This window comes from Lampetra fluviatilis, chromosome 22 (genome assembly GCF_964198595.1).
Source record: "Lampetra fluviatilis chromosome 22, kcLamFluv1.1, whole genome shotgun sequence".
In the NCBI taxonomy this organism is placed as follows: Eukaryota; Metazoa; Chordata; class Hyperoartia; order Petromyzontiformes; family Petromyzontidae; genus Lampetra; species Lampetra fluviatilis.
This window is the reverse complement of record NC_136296.1, coordinates 10269848-10294028: the sequence shown is the minus strand read 5'-3', so window position 1 is coordinate 10294028 and position 24181 is coordinate 10269848. Positions and strand designations below refer to the sequence as shown.

At 48.4% G+C, this 24181-nt stretch overlaps 1 protein-coding gene across 1 annotated transcript in view; it reads right to left on the bottom strand.

Annotated features, from left to right (window-relative positions):
• LOC144938521 (uncharacterized) overlaps window positions 1–22996 on the bottom strand; it is a 34274-nt gene extending 11278 nt beyond the window's left edge. Inside the window, exons 1-12 of the mRNA XM_078866411.1 lie at window positions 22946–22996; window positions 21849–21902; window positions 19715–19768; window positions 18303–18347; window positions 13811–13864; window positions 10413–10466; window positions 8439–8492; window positions 6689–6760; window positions 5117–5152; window positions 3438–3482; window positions 3145–3177; window positions 2066–2212 (exon numbers count right to left, since the gene is read on the bottom strand). Coding sequence (XP_078722537.1) covers window positions 2066–2212; window positions 3145–3177; window positions 3438–3482; window positions 5117–5152; window positions 6689–6760; window positions 8439–8492; window positions 10413–10466; window positions 13811–13864; window positions 18303–18347; window positions 19715–19768; window positions 21849–21860 — 606 coding nt within the window. The 5' untranslated portion in view covers window positions 21861–21902; window positions 22946–22996. The remainder of the gene's footprint in view (window positions 1–2065; window positions 2213–3144; window positions 3178–3437; window positions 3483–5116; window positions 5153–6688; window positions 6761–8438; window positions 8493–10412; window positions 10467–13810; window positions 13865–18302; window positions 18348–19714; window positions 19769–21848; window positions 21903–22945) is intronic.
• Window positions 22997–24181: the final 1185 nt, after the last annotated feature.

The window sequence follows — 24181 nt, the reverse complement described above, 5'->3', positions numbered from 1 at the left end:
CCCCTGGAGTTCTCGGCAGGTAAATTTTTAAAAATATAAATAACTTGACGAGCGGTCCTGTAGTGGTGCTCTTACCAGCCATTCCTATGGGAAAGAATGTTAAAAAAAACTCGCTGATTATAAGCAGACCTCAGCCGAGCGCTTAAGATGCGTTCCTGGAGAAGTGAGCGCTAATCAAATCGGTGCTAAAAGGAGTCGTCATACCACTGCATACAGGGGGGATGCGTTCCTGACAGCGTCATTGTTTTCCTATGAGCAATATACGAAGGCCTCTCACTGCGTATCGGTCATAGTGATAATAATACTAATACAGGTGGTGCACATGATTTCATGAATAAAAAAAAATTAGTTCATATAACGTCTGTCAGCGTTATGCATCGTACTCACGAGTGCATTTTACATCGCAGCGGTGGCAGATGCGAGGTTGGAGGCGCTGCTTGCTGGGCTCGCAGTGCGGGCCACTCACTGTCAGAGTGGTCTCATCAGTGATGCCCCTCAGTCGAGATTTCTGTGGTGAGGTTTCCTTTAGGTGGAGCCCGAAACTCTATTACCCTTGGTCTCATGAGTTCTCGCCCGGCAAAAAAAATTATTTATTTGCAAAAAATTATTTATTTTCTAAGCAATTATTTATTTATTAGCAAAAATTAATATATTTATTAGCAATGTAATTATTTATTTATTTATTTTTTACGTAATCGTGAAAAACCAATCGTGATAATCGAACCGCGAAAAGGGGTGGTGGGGTCTGATTGGCTGAGAGCGTGTGTCGCTCTTATTGGCCGAGCGAATGATGGGGGCGGGTATTGTTTCTTCGGCCAGTTCAGCTGCGTGGTCTCGCTCGTAAGCGCTTTGGAGATTGTTTTAATGATACGCTTTAATTTAACTCACTCAGTCTGTTGTTGTCGTCGTTGTTGTTGTCGTTGTTGTATCCTCAAATCTTGTAACTCAATTTTAACCCATTTCCCAATGTGGTATCGACTGCAAACTTGGTATACTCATGTCATACTGATGACAATACTATATTCTATCTTAAAAAATAAAAATATATATTTTGAAACATTATTATTTATATGTTATGTTTCGGCTTGGGTCTAATTGTCCACGGTCAACTGACGTTGGCTGTAATTGGCCACGGTCCCTTACGTTATGGCAAGCTTCGTGGGCCACTTCCTGGAGTCGTGGAGTTCTGCCATGACTAGTACATTTCATAAAAGCGTGTTTAAAAAAATAAGTTTTTTTAAAATATGACTTATTTTCTTAAACATTTTTTTATATTTAAAAAAATCCTCCAGGACAAAGTGCGCTATGACGAATCAACGTTCTCCGGGGAGGGGGGGGGGGCTAAACGAGGTCTGTCTGCCTGTACTCAACGGTGCCACATAGGGACGGCTGCCATAAGGGGCTCCCCTAGGCTAAAATAAAAACTACTACAACAAGGGGGCACAGGAGGCTATTGAGATGAGAAGTGACACAAAGACGCTTTGAGTTGCTGATGCATTTATAAAGCAAGCGCTCCTTACATCTCGCAAATCCTTGAAGTCATAGAAACGTCGTAAGAATTATTTTATTATGTTTTATTTTTTTTATTTTATTATTTCCCTTCTACGTGACTTTACCGAAAGAACCAAGAAGATGAATCCCTGCAGTCACGAAAGCTTTAAATCGAAATTTAACCGCCACTACGGGGTGGGATTCCACAAAACTTTAAGAACTTTCAACAAACTCCGGGATAAGAAGGCTCAGCTAATCGAGTCTCTCGCCTTTCTGAAGAGATGCCGCGACTCTAAGGTAATACCAATCGCATTTACACTAACCTCTTGATATGCAAATTCCTTTGTCAAGGCGCTCTTCCCCCTCCAACCCAGCTTAAATATACGCTGCCAAGCCTGGTGGTGTTCATTCAGACGCTGTCTTTCCGACAGACCTGTTCTTCACCTGAGGACGGCTGCTTGCGTTGTGGCCGAAGCGTCGTGAGAATAATTAAATTTGTTATTTTTATTTCATTATTTCTCTTCTACGTGACTTTACCGAAAGAACCAAGAAGATGAAGTCATAGAAGCCTTACCAATGGGCCGGCTGGACCTGGGGGCCCAGCAAGGCCCTTGCCTCCGGGGTTTCCTCTCGGCCCCGTGATTCCTCGGGAGCCGGGGTAGCCAGGGGACCCTCGCTGGCCCAGAACGCCCTTCTGGCCGGCGAGGCCTCGCAGCCCTTTCTGGGACCAACACGGCCACGGGGAGAGCGCACACATCAGGCGCACACACAAGCAGGGGCACACGCACAGACACACACACACACGCACAAAGACACCGCCCCGTGTAGTCTTAACAGACTTTTGGGGCAAGTGCTGTTAGCGAGCACCTTTGAAGGCCAGCACGGTACACGAGGGGGTGGGTGGCCAGCACCACGCCCGACCGCCTTAGTCTCCCCAGTGGCGATGTTTGCTACGTAAAATACAAGGCACTCATTTGAGGCTGAGTTGACTTAAGGGAGGCCCAGAACCGGTTCAGATAATCGTCACTGGTGTTGGGCCGTGAGCGTGAATGGAGCTCGGGTCGCCGTGTTCGTAGCGCAGCGCGCTAACCGCTGCGCCACCGCTCCCTACGCACACACACAGTAATAATGGTGATAATAACAAGCACGTACATTTGTGCATAATTCAGAGACGACTTCGCTAGGCCGAGGCCTGTGGCGATCCTCGCGTAGCGGAGATGCCGGTGACCTTCGGTGGAAGGCCCAAAGGCTTTCGTGAGACGGGATGGATTGAACGTAGTCTGGCCAGAGTGCTCCAGACCGATGGGGGAGGTGGACTTGACATATTCACAATACATGTGTGCGTCTGTGCACAAACAACAATTCTGACCCTAGCCCCTGATGTTAGCGGTGGCCAGGTTCATAGGCCAGAGTGCTAACCAATGTAACCAATGTAATCGGTGACGTTTCAGGCAATTGGACCTACTTCTATGCCATAAACGTCACCGCCGATTCAAAGTTAACCACAAGTATTTTTTTTCAACAGACAAAAAAGCTACAATTCGCCATTCATCAGGCGGGGAAAACCGTCGGTAACATAATAAATGTAACTGGGGAGCGAGTGTGACAATCTGATTAGCGGCTAAATGAAGCGTCCACTTTAGGTGGTGTTACCTGTCCTTTGTCTCCAGATGTGCCCTTGTCCCCCTGTAACGGCAGGCAAGACAAATTGTCGAGTTAAAAAAAAACATAATTTTTTTTTTTCATTACGGCGCTCAGTCATTGCGGAGATTAAAAATTAACGACGCCCCGCGCGATACAAGCGGTGTTTGCCGTTTGACTGAAGGTGAGTTTTACAGGTTATTACATTATTCAAGCGCGGGGAAACGCAGTGTGGGTGATGAGGGGGAATGATTGAGTGGGCTTATAAGAGGGGGAGCCACTTCTGGCCGAGGAGTTAACGTCACCTTGGGTCCCAGAGGTCCTCCCTTCCCATCGCGGCCAATATCTCCCTAAAAAAAGTACACAGGAGTGGTCAAGCACAGCCACGCTTAGAGCCGAAAGAAGCGAGCGTTTCACATCGTTTTCGCACATCTTACGTTGACAAATGCAAGTGAATAATAATAATAGTAGTGAATAAAAAACGAACGGTGTATGTGTACATCTCTTTGCCAATCCACTGCAGGATGAAAATCCGTCCATTCGACAGCTTCTTTTACAATGTTGAACAATAATGTTGACGAGTGGCATGTTTGTGCCAGCACAGCATGTGCGCGTCTGCGTAAAACCAAAAAAACATACAATTGACTTGACATTTAGCGACAGTCGTTTAGGGGTTGTTTTGGCCATACTCCACCGAGCTGATCAGTGCAAAAGTTGGTGAAGTGAAGAAGGGGGCCCAGGGGCCAGCTTGGATAACGCTCACCGCTGATTGTTGGCCGTGGCATGGGAATCAATATTCGACGCGCTGTTCGTTCGTCCCACCGCCTCCGCGCGTATATACGCCGACTCATGTCGCTTGTTCACAATCATGGGCCCTCACATTTCCACAGGCGATGAATTTAACGCAGTCATAAAGATACATTTACAGGGCTTAATTTCCTACACCTCCTCCCTCCCCCCCCCCAACTAAAGTCATATACGTTATTTCTGAGCATACGCTGTCATTTTTAAGTTTCAGCCGACGCGACATAACGAACGCGCACGTCATTGTTTATTTTCCCAGGCAATTAAAAATACATTTAACTGCTCCCTCAATGTGTATATATTCTCCCTGTAATGTATTAAATATTGCTTTTATTGACGCATTACCCCCGAAGTGGAACTACATATACAATTTAACCAATTCAGGGCAGTCGACTGCTATTATAAAGGGTTCCACTTATGTACGCGCGCATTTATACCCAGAGAGCCTGAGAAATTACCTGAAGTAATTTCCTATAAAGCAGGTGAATGGGAATTAGATTTGTGTTGTTGTTCAAGAGACACTGCGCTGATGTCGGTAATGGAAAATTAGTTTAAAAAAATAGCAAATAAATGTTTATTATTTTGCCGAGATGGCAATCACGTCCTACGGTAGCAGCCTTTTTTTCCGTAAAAACGCGAATTAAAACACTCGTCACTTAAAAATGCAATTGGCCAAACATCCCCAACGCAAGACCCCGCTGAAAATAAAGTTGAAGCTCATTGGCGAATTTGATGAATGGATGAATACCAAGATCATCGTTGTTGCTACGTACGGCTATTTGTTCACTCCGACGTCACTCGAGATACACAATCAACCGCTTGTGCTTATCACTTGCCCGCGTTTATATAATGCACAAATTAAATATGAAACAAACATTCAAAGTGTACTGTTATTAATAATTTCCGTACTCTGGAACGTGCGTCACGTATTAAAGTGCCCACCGCGAACGAAAGACGCTAATGTTTGTTGTGAGTGTTGTTGCCGTGTTATGTCCATTGTGTATTTCTTTGTCGACAGACACCAGTAATTGAAGCAGACTCTTCAACACGGGCGGAGTGGAAAGTGTGCGCGTGTGCGAGCGCGTGTGTATGCGTGTGTGTGCGTGCGCATGTGCGTCTGCGTGCGTGTATGTACATGTGTGTGTATGTAGGCGTGTGTGCGTGCAACGAGTAGTTTTACCATGGGACCTTCTTCACCTGCGTCTCCGATCGAGCCCTGCAACATGAACATATTAAACACCAAAAGCTAAATAAAGCATTTCCATATTCGTTGTGAGATATATATATAATTGAAGCAAACACACCTTTAGAAATGTTAGTTTTCGCAACTATAAAGTAACGTTGCCCGTCCGTGTGAAATACGCAACCGGGATCGCGGTGAAGATTTCAATTTCACATTCATCTCGTGTCGTCCTTTGTCAACTTGTCGTTTCATGCGTTTAGTTTGCTCGCACAAACAACAGCGTCCCTTAAGGTCCGTGGGGGGATAAAACACGTTCGTTTTAAATGCTTACGTGCCAACGTGTGCGTTCACAAACGTGTCCCGTACACGGAGTACGGATCGATGGAGTGGCACGCAGTTCCGTGTCTAAAAATGCCTCCCTCCCCCACCACCGTCTCTATTTCTTTCGTAAGCATTCTTTATGGTCTTTCAAGATTCCCAGAATACACTGGGTATATATGTATCTATATATAAAAGGGGAGAAAATGAACCAACACGTAACGTATAACAGGCCCAGGGGTAATGCACCCTCACCATTAAGGGAACGAACGAGGGCACACTACTGATGCGACGCAGAGAAGCTGAAAGCAGTCCCAGTATTTGGCTGCGTCGAAGCTGAAAACCATTATACGCTTAGGTTTTTCGGTAAAGTAAAAATAAATAATAATAAAATAATAATAGAAATAATAGTATGAATCCTTGCAGTCACGAAAGCTTCAAATCTAGAACTGAAAACCATTGGCACAGAAGGGGGTTGCCAAGTTCGGAGCGAAGGGCAGACTCGCCGCACAACGGCAACCACGACCCCGAGCAACAGATCAAGTGATTTCGGCGCCACTTATGAAACGGTCTTCAGCGTGGGCACGGCCACAATCGAGGCATTTCCAAGTCGAATCCATTTGGTCACGGCCGATCGAGTGCGGCTGGTGGCCACGGCTTGCCACCCAGGCGTGCCGTTCCCAAGCGCTGAGGAAGGAGCTACCACAGGCTTGAGAGCCGTGCTGAGGCGGGCCACACCGTGAACCGCGAGGCAACAACGAGCCGGCTCGGACACGTGTGCTTTACGGATTGGCCAAAAGGTCACCGCTACGACGAGTGGCCGCATTGCTGGCGCTGGAGACTTCGGCGCGTTTTCCGCCAAAACTCCCCGACGCAAGACCAACGCTCGGCGGTGGCGGCGGCGGCGAACGCGTAAAATCGAGCGGGTCGAGATTTAGCGTGTTTCCTTCATTGTCATAAAAATCGAATCTTGAAATACGTAATTTATCTTCGTCTAAGGCCTTGACCCCCCGCCCCCCTCCCTCCCCACGCGTCAACAGGCAGCGCCGGAGCGTTTTTTAGGTCGGAGGAGTCCGTCGTCTCATCAGGACTCCGGTGCCCAACGTTGTGTGGGAGGCACGAGCGAGCGGAGTGGGCAGGCGAGCAGGAGGGGGGGGGGAATGCGTTTGAGAGCGCAAACGAACGCCCCCCCCAACTCCCCCACCGCCCCCCCTTCCCGGAGTGTTTCGCGTGAGACGGCGGCAGACTTACCCGCATCCCCTTGGGGCCTGGCTTGCCAGGCTTGCCGTGACGCCCGGCTGTACCTTTGTCTCCTTTCGGTCCCTGGGAGACACGGAAACAACGGGCAACAACAGACAAGAGCGACAATGGCACGAGTGTAATTTTGATTTCCATTAGCAGCGGGGAGGAAACTTTCGTTGCGTTTGTATTATTTAGCGTCCATCTAGGGCGGTTCGGTGCTTCGGATGACGCGACTCGCAATTGGCAAGTTTGCGAGTTCAAACTGCAATTTGGAGGTGTATATTCGTACCATCATCCCCTCCGGAATCAATAAAATTAGGTACCACTTTGTTCTATAAATTAACTGGGTCCCACCAGAAGAAAGTGGAATTTCCACACATGCATAGGAGATGAGCACTCAGGCAAGTAACGATGCATCGATCCAACTATTACGATCGCTTCCCAAGATCACGATCATTGCAGTGTATCTGTAAGAATCAACCGTTTATAATTCATGCAAATGATAAGCTCATGCTTAGGTGCAGGTTTTTTTCTTCCTTTGGATGACAACTGCAGCCTCCCCCCACAAGTTGTATCGTACTCAACTTTATCGACACAATCCCTCCATTGGAATATCCTTTCAACATTGCATGCCCCCCCCAATGAGGTTTCAGTAACGCGTTTTGCCCATTACAACCAGTCGGTACACAACCTGACTGGGCGACACGGCATTACGCGTGCGTGGCTCCCGCGGTAGGACAGCATTGCCAGCCAGTGGTGCACTCAGCCCATTGTACTTCCAAGGTTGATAAAAAAAAAACACAAGTCCTTCTGGTGGAGAAATCAACATTGGTTGCATGATGGAACTCACCCCTGCCATTTGGAATTTCCCACAAATGGCTCTGAGCTGTGAATGGCTGATTAATGCTTCCCCCACTTGCTTGATTGATCTGGAAACCACTGGCTTTTGACCAAGGTGGCAATGTTCTATTCTCAAGACTGGTGCATGCACACCGTGTTCAGTGACTTCCGATATTAGGAAGCCACTGGAGCTATGCACTTTTAAATCTGGGATTGAAAACTCATTTCAAGAGAATTGCTTTTTGTGTTTAGTTCGTGGTCCTTCCCCCCGCACCTCCGATTAGCACGCCTGGCTACGTACCGTGTGAAAGATGTTCAACACGCAACACAACATCAAAAGCTGGCATTCGCCACTTAGTGCCAGTGACGTCACCACGGTGCTTGTGACAGGCTGGGTGCACTCTGAGGCCACGTGAATATTGGAAGGCAAGCCGACTCTCTGTGAGCGTCGCTCCTCCGCCCTCGGTTTTCTTTGGAAGGTGACTGCCTCCAACTGCCAGGTAGCGTCCTTCACGAGCCTCCCCTCCTCCTCCACAGAGGCCGATCTTGATACTGCCGGTACTGGCCATCAGCAAGTCCACTCAGCTTAAATAGATGCTCCAAACCTGGGGTATTTCATTCAGACTCTGTCTTCTCGATATACCTGTTCTTCACCTGAGGACGGCTGCTTGCGTTGTGGCCGAAACGTCGTGAGAATTATTTTATAATGTTTTATTTTTATTATTTTATTATTTCCATTCTACGTGACTTTACCGAAAGAACCAAGAAGATGAATCCCTGCAGTCACGAAAGCTTTAAATCGAAATTTAAAGTCCACTCAGCTCCACATCTTTCCGTACCGCATCAGCTCCATCTCCTCTCCACCCCATGCCAGACTCCAAACAAACACGATGACACGGACATTTTGCAGGGAACTTACGGCTCGGCCAATGTGTCCTTGGGGTCCTTCAATGCCCTTGTCTCCCACGTCTCCCTGCGACACACACAGCATCCATCACGTCAATGTAATCAGTTCAACAATATTATCATAACGAGCAGGAAACCTCGGAACTTCGGCGGGAACATGATGGCGAACGTGTACATCGACTAACTAAGGTTATCGACTCACTATTTCACGAACCGACGGTTACACTTCACCACCCCCAGGTCTCGTGACGGCATTCACCCTCTCGCCATCCCAACCTCGAGTGACGTCCATAATCAACGATTTTTGGGTTTAGATCGCGTTATTTATAAATGTGTCGTAACCCTCCACCACCCGACACGGCCAATCAGTAAAAAAGTGTCACGTTGACAAAAGACAAATAGTTCACTGCTTTAGCCCACCGGTGTGTTGAAGCGTGAAACCACAACATTTACAATTTGAGTACGACGTTTCGCTGGTAATTGCATCCAGCATCATCGGGCAATTCGCCAGAATGGTGAGGCTCTGCTGTGTCTCCCGTTCTTATATAGAGCAGCAGCAGGGTGACGTCATCATTAACTCATTAACTCATCACTACTCCTCTCCTTATTTTGCCGTATGATTGTCAGAGGTCCACACATTTGTATTGCCGTACGATTGTCGGAGGGCCACACACACACACTTGTATTCCCATACGAGCCCAGGCGCGGAGAAGAGAGCTGGGCTTAAATTATCATGCGACAAAAAAAACTAAACTAACAGATTCGATTGTCCTACCGATGTCAAGGCGTAACGTGATAAGCCACATTCATTTTAATTTCTCGCGCAGCCACCGATGGACGAGCCGGCCGCTGCATTTGCACTGCAACAAAGCTGCCCTCATTTTGGAGCGAGTGTGGCCCGTTGCGTAATAGAAAAAAACACCTCCTGCAGTGGAATTTCCCCTTATTCTGCCACCGACAGCTCTGCACGTTAGGAAGTCATTTATTCTCAGGTGATTTATGCAATTGACCCGCGGGGGTTCCCGTGGGTGACCGTTCACTCAGGCTCCGGGCCAGGGCTTGCCACGTTATCCTGATTTTTCGCGCACCGTGGTGGCCGTCCGGTGAAAACCTATAAGTCTTCCTGGGATATTGTCAGTTGCATAATAATACGATTAAATAGCCAACACTCCTTCATGCGTGGTTCTCTTCTCTCTGGGTCTTGTGAGATTCCTCCCCCGCACGGGAAGTCCCACAGGTTCAAGCGCACACGCGCGCGCACGTCTGCACGCGCGCGTATGCTCATGCTGGTGTGTATGTGTGTGCATGTATATCCTGGGCATCCCCTAGGTCGACTCGGCCTCAAATGAGTATCTGGTGTGGTGTGTAGTAAACATCGCTACCGGGGAGACAAAGGCGGTCGGGCGTGGTGCTGGCCACCCACCCCGTTGTGTGCTCAACTAACCTTCATTAGGTGCTCGCTAACAGCACTTTCCCCAACAGTCTGTTAAGGCTCTACGGGGGATCTCTATCTTGGTGTACATCTTTGTCTTTGTATATGCTCGTACATACACAAACACACTTGTACAATTGTGTGCATGTGCTGTTTCGTTTGTGCGCGCTTGTACATATGTGTGCGTGTGTACGTACGTGTGCATATGTTCGACACTTCACGTGGCCTCAAGGTGCACATGGCCTGGCACAAGCGTCGTGGTGACGTCACCGCCACTTAGTGGCGAATGACGGTTGTTGTTGTTGTTGTATGTGTGTGCGCGTGCATACGTGTGCGTGTGTACACGTGCGTTCACGTCCGTTGCTCAATCATTCCGCGTCCACCATAACAACTTCGCCGCGCATACGTCCCACGCCCGCCCGCCCGTGATACACGCTCCGCAAATGCCTGCGAGCAGAGCACGCGCGCTTGCGTACGCGCACACGCGCCCTCGAACGTGTGCCCCACGAGGCGAGGAGGAGTGGGACTCCTCAAGCGTCGCCCGTCTCCTCTCACCTTCGCTCCGGTAACTCCAAAGGGTCCCCTTAGCCCTTGGAGTCCCACAGCTCCCTGAGAACAACAAAATGCAAATCTACGATCAGCAAACGCGCGGGCGCAGTGGCGAGACGCCCACTCCACCCCCAACCCGCCCAACACACATCGATAAAGGGCGATCGAAAAAGCCTCTGTTGCGGTGGAACTGTTTTATCGTAGAGTCACAGTAAGAGTCACAGTAATTGCTGAGATTGGGAACCTTTGATATCCATACAGCCCTAACAAGTCAATACTTGTTTCTGAGAAACCCGATCGAACTCCTCCGGTTGTACGTTCCTCGCCGCGTCGCTTTACTTCCATCTTCAACACGGCTCGGGCTGTTTGTGTGGATGTGGACATTCGCAATACAGAGGCCTATCGACCGCCTGTGAAACGACACCAACGCCACTAACACCGGTTCATTGATCGTATTAATTAAGCCACGGTGAAGGGACCTTATTTGCCAGGGAGACCCCCACACCTATTAGCATGTACGAGCGGTCGTTGTTGTTTTACTTAACGTCGCCGCTCCTATTCCCGGAGTTCATGAGAGGCACGCGATTGTTGTGCTCGGCAGAGATTCGATGAAAATGTCACCACTTTGGGGGGGTTCTGCGAATCGATTTGTGCCGTTTCGCGTTTCTCTCCGTTCGGTTTGCACAGTATTGTCCGCTGCGTTTGCCATAAAAGTGATCATTAACGACAGGAAAACCAGGTGGGATAGACGCAGCGGTAAGAAGCCAGCATAGACGAATCACGGCTGGGGGTGAACGTAAGGGGTGATTGCTGGCTACAGAAAGAGGATCGTGGAAAAGTATGTACACCCTGATTTAAAGCAGCAGAGGGCGGTACAGCAAGTAGGTGCGTGAGCCCCAGGTGCCGCCCCACACAAAGCTCAACATCACTCGTTACCAATTTAATTCTTGGCGAACGCCGCAGTGTGACAGGGCCCTCCTCAAAAGTGAGTCTGGTGAGTCACCGAGACTCGCCGGGAGGAATCCGATGGGCTATAAAGCTCTTTTCACGGGACCTTTAACCTCCGCTTTGAAGCGGACGGCGCGTACGGTAGTCGTGTCTTTAGTGGCTATAACACCGGCAGTATTAACTAGGGCGGCTGCTGCACTCGAACCGTCAGCCGCTACAACTCTCTACCGCTGCGCATCTCCAACACCTCCTTTCCTCGGGACCCGGGGAGAGCGTCAACTGAGTGGATATTATATTCCTGGTTTTTTCGGTAAAGTCACGTAGAAGGGAAATAATAAAAATAATAAATACAAAACACAGAAAAATGTGTGACGAGGGGGGGGGGTTAAAAAAACATTTATTGGATTATATTTGTATTATTTTATTGTTTCCCTTCTACGTGACTTTACCGAAAGAACCAAGAATATGTACACCCTCTTTATCGATAATCAACTGCCAGAAGGGATAGTTGAGGATGACCGCTGAGCAACTGATTATGATGTGCACAACCGGATGAACGTTATCATCAAATTAATCACTTTAAATCGACGATTCGCTGCGTCGTCGCACGCCGACTAGCGGCAAGGCGGAGGGAAACCATGGCGGCCGACCGGGTCACCTTGACATTTAGGGGCACCCAGTAAGTTGCGACGAGGATTCTGGGCTGCAGCGACACAATCGCCTGCGCTTGACACCCCGCAACGATGCAACTCGACGGCATCGCAATTCCCTCCGCCGCCAAATGTCCTTCCGCCAATGGCAGACTCCAGCAACTTACTTTGAAGGGAGGAGCTAATTTGTTTCATTCCACTGCGAACTGCAACAGGGGGAATGGTGGCACGGTGATTCGTCTGCGAAGAAGCGTGAGTTGCCCACATTTTACCCCACCGCGTCTCTTTCGAAGCTCCACCTCTTCTCCATCGCCGCCCATTCCCTTCCTCTACCTTCCCCTCGCCCCTCCACTCGGGCCCGTCCCTCCCCTGTCGCCCATTCGTGACCTCCGTGTGACCTCTGCAGCGGTCACTCATTCCAAGGCTCTTGCACTGCCACTGCCACATAAATCTTTCCATGTTTGTTACTGCTTTTTATTTTTACTATGTAAAGCACCTTGAGCTAAGGTGCCCTATAAATAAGATCGATTACCTGTGGTGGACCCATTTATACTGCTCGGCAGGCAGCGAGGGGGGCAGGGGGGGGGTTCAAGAAACTTTCCCATTATTATACTTGAATCGACAGTTCATTTCTCTAAGGCATAATCGTAGCCTAGCTTTAGTTATGAGTTCAGACAATAATGAAGAAATAAGGGCGCGCTGCAGAGCACCTTTTAATATCCTGGCCTGCGAAGTGGTTTAACCGCTCTCGGGCAGATATGAAAAATACGCTAATAAAGCAAACGATGGGATAAAAAAATCATCATCATCACGACACTGCTTCGGCAATTAAGTGGAACCTGGCGGTCCCAAGTTATTGAAAACCGCAATGCAAACAGCGGGGAAATGAGCATCAAAATATTTGGGATTTTTATCGCGGACAGCCTTAATAACCAGGCACCGGGCGACCTGCGGAAACATCCCCATTCCCCCGCAAGCCGCTAATAGCGGCCAAGCTCTGCATGTTGTCGGTTATTGGACATTCCATCACATAGCCGTTTGCAGGCTTCCAATGTGCACGCTGCGCCGTGAGTGGCGGTTTTTCGTTCTATTTTATGACAAAACATTGCTCCAGTACTCTAATGAAATGCATTTTGGGATATGCAAAATGCTTTGAATATGTAATACATTTATTCTTGGCATTTTTTATTTTTCCTTATGAAGTTCGACGATTACAATCAATGGAAGTAGCATGTTCTAAATTCGCCTCTCACCGCATGTAACGCCTTGCAGTCTGGCTACAGCTGTTGGACACGTTGACACAGCTCGGCGGTGGAGGGTCCTGATTTGGGCTGCCTGGAAAAGTCCATTTATAGTTGATTGGCGAGTGAAAATAATTCAATGCTCGAGGCTGTGCAAAGATGGATTTAAGAATCCATTGCCGTACTGCCGTCTCTCCTGGCCACCGTAAGGCCCCCCCCCACCTCCTGGCCCCCACCCAGGTAAAAAGGCCACAATATACAGAGAGATCACGTGTCCACGTGCCGCATAAATGTTGTGTTCATAAGGAAATTGTTTTAATTCCATATATCCGTGTGTTTTGTGTTGGTGAGGTACCTTTGTCGCGTTGCGTATCAGTGTGTTTTACCGTTGCACAATGGTGCTCGCATTCCCCGCACACATTCTGAACTTCTCCTGCACAGTGTCCATGCCGCAGCCTGCACTCTCTCGCAGCCCCTAACCCACGAGCGGGTGCCACCCATTTGGGTTGCGATCCGGCTCTTTAATCCCCTTGAACCCGTCGCTCCCGTGGATGATTCTACTCACGTCCATGCCTTGCATCCCGTCCCGGCCCGGAACGCCGGCGATCCCCACGTCTCCCTGCCGGAGAAATCATCGCAGCGACGTCAACCGCCGCGAGTGGAAAAACCATCGAGCCGTTTCCTTTGTTCAGTGAAAACCTCCACGACTGGTTACGAAACGCTTGAGTTTCACCGGGGATGCGTATTCAGGGCTGCACGCGGGCACATCCGCAGTGTCGTCTGCTCGGAGAAAGAGGTCAGAAACCACGATGAAGCGGCACGCGCCGTGCCTCCGCGCGACGCTGCTGGAGTAAATCACCTTTCAGCGGTGCAATACCTAACAAAAGCACGTACGCATTCAATACGGATTTTTGAAGCGTTTCAACTTTTAACACACCGCACAGCATTCGCCTGGCTCTCCTGGAGAGAGAGAGAGAAAATTACTCGGGGTGCGAGGAGCAACAGACAAGCGGGAAGGCGGCCACGCGATGAGCCGATGCCAACGATTTCCCAAGCTCTGCTGTCCTCTAAATGTGAAGGTGTCATCAGCCAATTAACGAGCGTCTACGTGTGGCGAAAATAAGTGAAGAAACCGGAAGATTCCACGCACGCGATGGGGAAACACTCCACGCCATGGCCGAGGACACCATCGCTAGGATGGACGGTGGCCAAGGGTCAAGGGTGAGGATGGAAGGGGGCAGCTGGAGGAATGGAACACAGCGGAGAGGAAGCCAACGGAGGAGCGGCACGACACAGAAGTTGTTGACTAATACTCAATCAACACTCAATGGTAATAGATAGATATGTTCGTTTAAATATCGCGATACGCGCGTGCGTGCAGCATTTTTGTATAACACGTAGGCTCTGTCGGGTGGTGGCGGGTTTAACGACACATTTATATATGTACGCGATCTCACCTAGGTAATCCCACGAGACTGGTTATAAAGGACTCCCTGGTCGACTGACAGAACGGTGTCCCCTTTAATTTGTGAGCAGCAAAGAAGGGCAGGCAGTTTATTTGTCAAAGAGGAAAACTTAAGCTTTGGATATTTCTACACGAGACGACTTTGAGCTTTTGTAATGTGTCTGAAGAAAAAAAAAAACTCATGTATGACTACTTTTCTACCTCTGTCGTCCGCCGCGCCAAAACAAATCCGTGGCAATGGATATCTTTGCCTTAACAAAATATTATGTCGCTTTCGGAACGGAGGTGGACACTGAGCATTGACAACGGTCTGCCTCCGAACACAATAACAACCCAACCAGCGCGCCCCTTCCGTGGCTCCAAACCAAACGGAGCGTTGCCAAATTGCAAATAGGATAAAGGGGGGGGGGGGGTTGGGGGGGAAACGCTCGCCATCTCATGCTTTCTAAATTGTATTTTTTTGCGAACGGCAAATCGCGGTGCCAAACCTCCCGGTGCTGTGTATTTGAACGTATATTGGCGGTAGACCAGTGTTGCGATATTAAATAACAAAAAAACCCTATTATAAATGATATGAAATAGATAAAAGATATATATCGTAGAAATAAAAATATTAAAATATTAAAATAATTCCGAATAAATAACACTTATGTTAATAAAGTAAATTGTAAAAAAAACATCATACCTCATAAAAGAATAAAGAGCACATTTTTCGCAAAAACTTACTTATTTTCTCGAAGGTCAGAAAATCTTGCAGGGTGGTGGTGCGTCAACATCAGTTCTCGTGACATCGAAGCGCTGCGAGGAAGACGAACGTTCTAACGTGGCAACTAATTGGCTGTCTCCGTGTTCCAAAGGCAGGTTTCACTCCTCGTGCCCTCGACCTAGTTCGGATGGTTCGTCGATTCGTTTCCGGAATAATTTCTTGGTGGAACGGTGGCATCAAAAAATCATGACTCATGGTTCTAGATTTGAAGCTTTCGTGACTGCAAGGATTCATATTCTTAGGTTTTTTCGCTAAAGTCACGTAGGTAAAACATTAAAATTAATAAAAGTAAAATAAAATAAAAATCACGACGTTTCGGAAGCAACACAAGCTTCCGTCTTCAGGTGGAACCGTCACAGCCACGACAGCTGTGTCAAGTAAATTTACCGTCTTCAGGTGGAACCGTCACAGCCCGACAGCTGTGTCAAGTAAATTTACTTGACACAGCACTCAAGGGCAACAGGGAAATCGTCAGACGTTTTTTGACGACCGGTGTGCTATGCTGCACTGGTGTACCGCCAATAAGTCAATATGTTGCTCAACAAATAAAACGATGAGTGCGCACTCATTGCACACGAAGTGCTTGCCGCAAATGAACCACAACACCTTGCTGATCTCTCCTGCTTGGTTCTTTCGGTAAAGTCACGTAAAAGGGAAGTAATAAAATAATAATAATAAAACATAATGAAATAATTCTCACGACGTTTCGGCCACAACGCAAGCAGCCGTCCTCAGATGTGGAGACAGCGTTTCCCCGACAGACCTGGTCTCCCCGACAGACCTGGTCTTCACCTGAGGACGGCTGCTTGCGTTGTGGCCGAAACGTCGTGAGAATTATTTTATTATGTTCTATTTTTATTATTTTATTACTTCCCTTCTACGTGACTTTACCGAAAGAACCAAGAAGATGAATCCCTGCAGTCACGAAAGCTTTAAATCGAAACTTGCTGATCTCGTCAAGGCGCAGAAACCGTCACGCAAACTCCGGTCATCCTCGCAGCGTCCTTTGGCTCGCCATCGAACGAAGGCGATCACCGCATCGCGCATTTTGAGATGCCATCTGGAACGTTCCTCCTTCCAATATTAGGAAGCCACTGGAATGATGCACTTTAGCACGGTTGGCTACGTACGGTGCGAGCGAAGTTCAACAAGTAAGTACTTACTTACAAAGAGGCACATTTTCAAAAAAACGTCTCTTTGCATCTTCAAATTTGTGGAGATGCACGCTTGTCTCGCAGAGGGCCGCTGTGGATTGAAGATTGCGACCTCTCGCGCGCGGTTGGTCATCTTTGCCCGCGATCTCGTTTGAGATGCAGAGCGAAGGGTCCATCGATGACGATCCGCGGGTGATGGCGGCGGCGTCGTGTGATCGGACGTCGTGCATCCAACTTCACGTCAGCGGGTCCACCATGCTTGCTCGTTATCACGGTGGCAAGATGTTAACTACCTCTCCTGGTCCCCTTCCCCCCCCCCCCCTTCCTCCCTCCAAGTCCCTTTCTTTCCCACAGTGTGTGAGTGATCTTACCCTTTTCCCCTCCCAATATAAATCTTCAAGTCCCCCGCTGGTGGCCCCCCTCTGGCATGGGGCAGTGAGCCCAATTCTCCCCCGTCGCATGGCCCTGCTGCGCCAAAGTCGGGCTGCTGATCACGGAGTTTCTGTTCCCACCCCTCCCCCCCCCCCTGTTTTGTGGTTGGCGCAGTGTTCCGGCCTCGGGATATATACAGGAGGTCGTGGATTCTAGATTTGAAGCTTTCGTGACTGCAAGGAATCATATTCTTAGGTTTTTTCGGTAAAGGCACGTAGGTAAAACATCAAAATTAATTTAAAAAATATATATACATATTTTTATTAATTTTACCGAAAAAACCTAAGAATAGGAGGTCGTGGGTTCGATCCCGACCCTGACGCCTGTTGTATATTTGGAGTTTGGATGTTTTTCTCCGGCTCCTCCAATTTTCCCCCCTCCACATTTAGAATCGACGTGCGTTCAGACTGCGATAAATGTCCAAACCTGACGACAAGCCACTTCGTGGGGCTATCATTTGTGATGACTAGGTCGCTTGTGAAAAATCGCTACATAGTTCAGTGGGCCAAACCTGGTAAACAAAACAATTTGTTTCGTTTAAGAGTGCATTTTATGGGCTCGTGGAAAATCGCTCGATGGCGCAAGGCGATGTTTGACCTGCGAGTTGGAGAACGGCGCGCAGCCTGATCAGCGCTCGCTTGCGACGAACTTCGCATCGCGGCCACGAGCTCGCGCACCGCCCGACTTGCCAATCGCCTCCTCGGCGAGCGGCGCGTCGTTTGTCCACCGGAGCCGCGAGCTCGACTCCTTTCCCATGTCGGTTCCACGTGCGTCGAATTGTTTTGTTGTTGTTGTTGTCGACGCGATTTTCAGTTTGAGTTTCATTTTTTTTTCATTTATTAGGTATAGCCCTGTGAGCCATTCGGCTCTTGAATCGGGTGCAACCGCAACAAACAAAAACATGAACAAGAAAACATCTTAAAGTGACTATGTGACTATGTGCAAACAGTAAATCCAAGAGAAGACAGCAAAATGTTGCAGAAAAAGCACCGTACACAAACGCTGTGCAAAAATCCCAGTGTGATGCAAGTCAGACAACAACAACCACAAGACAACTTAGATTAAGGCCATCAGTCTAACTCCGTACTACAACAAACAAACATGGCCAAACCAAAAAAAGTTTTCGAAATCACCGAAATAAAGCCATAAAAGCAATGAAACAGTGATCATAGTATTTGGTGCCAAGAACGAGCTGAAGGAAAGGAACAATATTTTTGTTTTTTAATTCCACGGAACGTACCTTGACCCCCTTTTCACCCTGTGGTCCCATTGGTCCTGGGAACCCCTGCAGAGAGAGAGAGAGTTGTTAAAACGCAACATGTATGTTGAACTTCTTTTGCACCGTGTGTAGCCAACTGTGACTAATCCGAATGCCCAAGTGAAGGACAACAAACTAAACACAATGGGCAATTCTACAGAAATTCGTTTTTCAATCTAGACGATGATTTTTAAGTGCATGGCTCCACTAGCTTTCCTAATATGGGAAGGAAGACCGTTTGCAGATGGCCGCAGAGACGCATCTGGTGCGGGGGAAGGAGACCACGTGGTTGTAGCTCAACAGCTCATATTTCTGCTTCCCAATGATATTAAAATCGTGCCATTATAGCCGCCGACGAAGTAATTCTCATTTGGAGCTCAGAGAAATGCCCTGGAACATGACTCCACAGAACTACTTCTGAATTCACGTCAATGAGTGACTCGGCACGTCGGGGGTGGTGAGCGGTTTTTTTTATATCGCAGGCTTATCGCAATGCTACACATTGATTTAAGTCTTCTGCTTAACAATAAAAAATGTTCTTCTTAGGTTTTTTCGGTAAAGTCACGTAGAAAGTAAAATAAAATAAAAACAAAAACAAATCTAGAAATAAAAAATGTTATTTAAAACACGAAAAAAAATTTCATGACCAGTATTATGATTCACAATTGATTTTGTGTGTCGTAAACCCTCCTCTACCCGACCCAGCAAATGAATGAAGTTGCCACGTGACCACTACAATACCACCCCGCGCACAATAAACAGCGAGCACCTGTGAGAATGCCGCTACACACCACACACTTTGTATCCCCAGAGCTAATGTCTACACACTACATCAGATACTCATTTAAGGCTGAGTTGACCCTAGGGGAGGCCCAGGAACGGTTCAGATAATTGACAACTTGTGTAAGCCGTGAGCAGGAATCAAATTTGGGTCACTGGGTTCGTACACTACCACTCCCCAGAGACAACTATCCTTCCGTAGAGCCAGATTATTGAGGCAAGTGCTGAAGGCCGGTAAGGCACGAGGGTATGGGTGGCCAGCAGCACGCTCGGCCGCCTTTGTCTCCCCAGTGCCGATGTTTCCACATCGCACCAGGTACACATTTAAGGCTGAGCCGACCATAGGGGTGGCCCAGGATAGGTTCAGATAATCGTCACTGCCGTTGGCCGTGAGCGGGAAATCGAACCCGGGTCGCAGGGTACATCCACTACCGCTCCCCACACACACACACTCACTCATACGTTAGATTATTATCCATCACAGTAGCCTCCCTCTCGACTCGGGCAGGAGAAACTCGCAGCGCGGATCACTGCCCTGGCTGCGAGACAATGTCTTATGGGCATGCTGGGGATAACACGCAGAGATTAGCACATCAAGTGCATCCAGTACTCACGGTGTAGCCTGCATCTCCTTGGCTCCCCGCCAGCCCCTCCACACCTTTCATGCCCTGGGGAGGAAATCAGCATCAGCATGGCCATTGCAACGGGCGACCGCTCAGAAGTTTCCCGGCAGTGCTCAGTGGCCCATAATGCAATCTGTTATTAACGTCGGCTTTGGCTGCGGCTTAGCGCAAATGACCCACGAGCGATTCCTTGGATACGGAAGGGGAATTAAAGCGCATATCGCCGTGACGTCTCCTTGCGCTGGGTCTAAATGCAGCGAGCACTTTCTCGAATATCAAAGAGGCAGAGTTTAAGCAGTTCTGCTGAATCAATTAATCCATCCAGCCGCGTGTCTACGCGTTTTTTTTTTACTTTTACTAACAATGTTCTGCTCCTCTTCCCGACAATTGTATTCAAATTGCGCCCTCCGATTTGGTAGCTCTCCAAAAGTGCGTCGTTTTCGGATCGTTCCGCGCATCGTCGGGCGTGCCGTCAGATGTGTCGTTGCACATGCTTTGAGTGGGGGAGGTGGGGGGGACCTTCGGGATAAGAAACATTTTCAAGAGCTTTTCCAAGCACATGCAGCGAAACGTCGGACACCGTACAACCACCGAAAGCACGCCGTAGAGCGGCGGTGTGTAGACTATTGAGAGTAAGGGGGCACTCCCCTGATCTAGATTTTGGGGTGGATTCCATGCTGAGGGACTGAGCTGAGGTGCTGTGTGACGTGGAGGGTGATAAGGAGGGTGTGTCTGGTCATGTGGTGCATCGGCCAGTCGTCTCAGTCGGTCAACCCATGGCACCTGGGTCTGTTCCGTAACCTCCTGCCAGCGGGCGTTCGACGCTTCACGTGGCCTAACCGTCCACATGGCCTGGCACAATCGCCGTGGTGACGTCACCGTCACTTAGTGGCGAATGCCGGTTGTTGTTGTGTTGTGTCTGGTCATTATTGCAGGCACGCAAACGCTCCTCGGAAAAACACTTTGAAATCAAGCGTTGTTGCTGTTTCGCAAAACCTCTGGTGCGTATCTGCTGTGGAGTCGCCTCGCTTCTCAGGAGGACGGAACACAAATGTACAGAATCGACTCATTGTTTCCCAACTTCATTATTTTATATTGTTGTCTATTTAGCCGACCTGTCCACCCGCTCGTCACGATTCACGAGAGGAGAGAGACAAGGCGGGCCGCATGCGGCTATTTAAAAACTATTTCAAAATAAACGATGCTTTATTTTAGCAGGTAAGGCCCACTGAGCTATACAGCTCTTTTTCAGAAGCGACCTGGTCACAAATGATGGCTCAATCAAGTGGCTTATCGTGTAGCAATTTATAGCAGCCAAATACTCTAAACGCATGCTTTTAAATGTGGAGGGAAAAACAGGAGGACCAGGAGAAAATGCCACGTGACCACAGGGAGAGCATGCAAACTCTAAATATACAGCAGGCATCAGGGTCGGGATCGAACCCACGACCTCCTGCATACCAGGAAGGTAGTTAACACCTCGCCACCGTGGTACCCAATGTAGTGGATTAATGAATGCAACTAATGGTCAACCTTGTCGTCGAGTGACGTAGCACGACCGCTAGAATCTACGCGGTGCCCCGATTTGCGGCTTCGCATCCCACGTGGACGATAAAAAGCCAGCGCGGGGAATAATTCGCAGGACTGCTTCTGAGACGTCTCCAAGGCACTCTTTTGAGCCACACAACGGAGAGCGACACACTTCCCCGTGCTCCCGCATTGAACCAACGTTCTTGGATTATCACGCGTGTAATGATCACGTGCAATGATCACGTGTAATGATCACACGGTGCAATTATCGCAACGTGTAATTATCACGTCGTGTAATAATCACTTGTGTAATGATCACGTGCGTAATCATCACGTGTAATTATCACCGTGTATAATTATCTCGCGTGTAACTTTCGCATGGCGCAACAATCGCCGTCTGTAATTTGGCAAGTTCAAGTGAGTGGGAAAAAAAAAACACAGATCTGTTACAATGAATGTCCGTGCGGCCATTGCGGTGACCCGCTCCGAGGCCCATCGACTCGCTGCACCAGAGAACGCAGCTCAGCCACGGAGTGGCGGAAGCCTCGATTCAAATGCAGGGCATCGACGGCCGCCTGTGGTTGCGGTGTCTCACCTGAGGCCCCATCGGACCGGCAGAGCCTTCTTCTCCCTCAAAACCGGGGTCGCCCTGACAACGGGAAGAAGCACGGACGGTCACAAAGATGGCGGGCACGCAGAATGCAGCGGTTGACCTTAGTTTGGTGTCGCTTTTAAATGGTGCGCTCAGTGCACTGCTGGGTTGGTCACGCTTGTCGTACGAATAGTAGTGGGGGGGGGGGCAATGCGTTGGTCAATCGATTGTTAAGTCCGTGATGAGCGCGTGCGTGTCTGTATCCAACGCATGCTTTAGCTAAAAAACGCGGCATGTTGGCACAGTAGGGGGCACAGGTGGTGCACCTGCCAGCCATCTCAGTCAGTCAAACCATGGCACCACATGGGTCTGTCCCGTGACCTCCTGCCAGCGAGGTTTCGACGCTTCACGTGGCCTCAAAGTGCACATTGGCCATGCACAAGCGAAGTTGTGACGTCGCCGCCACTTAAATCGCGAATGGCGGTTGTTGTAATGCTTTCGTTGAGGCATGGTCCCAAAGCAACCAAAAGTCTCTCGATTCAAGGGGAAGCCTGGGTCACAACATAAGACAGTAAACTAACCCTCGATATGATATAACAATAGGTTTTACCCTTTCTGGCAATAAAAACAGGTGCCAAGATGTTAAAACACCAAACAGAATTAACAGTCGAGAAAAAGCATTAATTTAACAATGTCATTACATTTACAAAACACAAGAGTGCAGTCAGAAGTTTTACAAATATAGCTTAATTTCCAAAGACACGATTTTTCTCTATGATGCAGGGGATTTATCATGTGTATGAATGTATGCAATGGGCTCACATTACCCCTGCAACCACTAGAGGTGCTTGCATTAACCGCCATATAAACAAATAATATATACATCTCGGAGTTTTGGGTTGAATGGCAACCCCTAACCATCAAAAACTTAATCAAATCGCCATGGGAAATTGTATAATTATTCCACTCCTACCCTAATTACATCAATACGCTTTAGAAAGGAACATCCCAAAATAGCGTGACAATGTAATTTTGTGTGCTCATCTAAGTATGGTCATCAGTCGGGTTATGACTACAACCACGCACGAAATTGTATTTACCAGAGAGCCACCCGTTCCACCAGTCCCGGATTGTCCAAACAGCCCGAGGTTTCCCTGCGTTGGGTGAAAGTTGGGAGGGGGGCGGGGTAGAGAGAAATACGCATCGGAGGGAAGGCATCGACGCATTCACAGTAGGATGAATTTTCCGCGTTTCCCCTTCCAATCTGCGCCTTGCCGATGAGCGCACAACCCAGGGGCAGCAGCCTGCGGCCTGGCAAACCACCAGCAGACGGAGCCTGTCACCGCTCGGCGATCAACAGAAAGCAATTACGACACGTCCGCGAGAATTTTGGGTCTAAAATTGCCCCGTTTTTATAATTTGCATAGACGGAGCACCAGATCGCTTTATAAAAATGGAGTCGTTCCTGAGACGTGGCCACTTACCGGCTCTTGCGTGCTGCGAAGTGTTGCGGTTTTTTTTTATCACGGTCAGATTCTGATTGTAACCGGTCTGTGATCGGATAGAATCCATCACGTATAGCAAATTTTACATTCATGGTGATTTCCCGCTCAAATCAGCAGCATCGAGGCGGTTTACAGCTCTGAGCCAGCCGTAGGAAATTCCACGATCCTATGGCAGGGGTGAGTAAACCATAGGACAACCACTGCTGGCTGGGTGCCTTCTCCGCACATTGGGGTAACTTATTGTTATAAATCCCAGATGGGTGATTGGCTGAGTCCACCGGCTCAAATCAGGATTTGAACTCGGCCTAATGCCGGGGCCTATTTTTTTTACATTGTAGCTTCTTGACGATAACCGTCTGGGATTGGACGATGTTTGTCACGAACTGCTTACTTTCAACCGATCCAAACCCCCTTCACTTAGCCCAGAATGTAACAAAAAAACGCAAGGCACGTGTGCACAATTGTCGATTCTGTTCGCAAGTTGGGCACATTATTTTTTTATATTTCGGAAGGACATGTGCAATTCTTTTTGTGTCCACCCTCGATTGATTTTTTCAAACATCTTTTATTCAAAGTGAATTGTACAGAGACGGGCACACGCACACACAGACAAGTGTGGTGTCAGCCCACTTGAAATTCTCAGGAAATGCATGCTTAGCGAGAGAGGTAGCAGAGTGTACATTCGCTAACTGCCAAAACACTTTTCCCGTCAATATTAATCCATCAAGGGGCGACAAAAAAAGAAACCTTTTGTCGGAATGGCCACAATTTTCGCCGAGGTTAAATGACAACTCGTTAAAACCTCATTATTTATTAAAAGTTAAAAAAAAA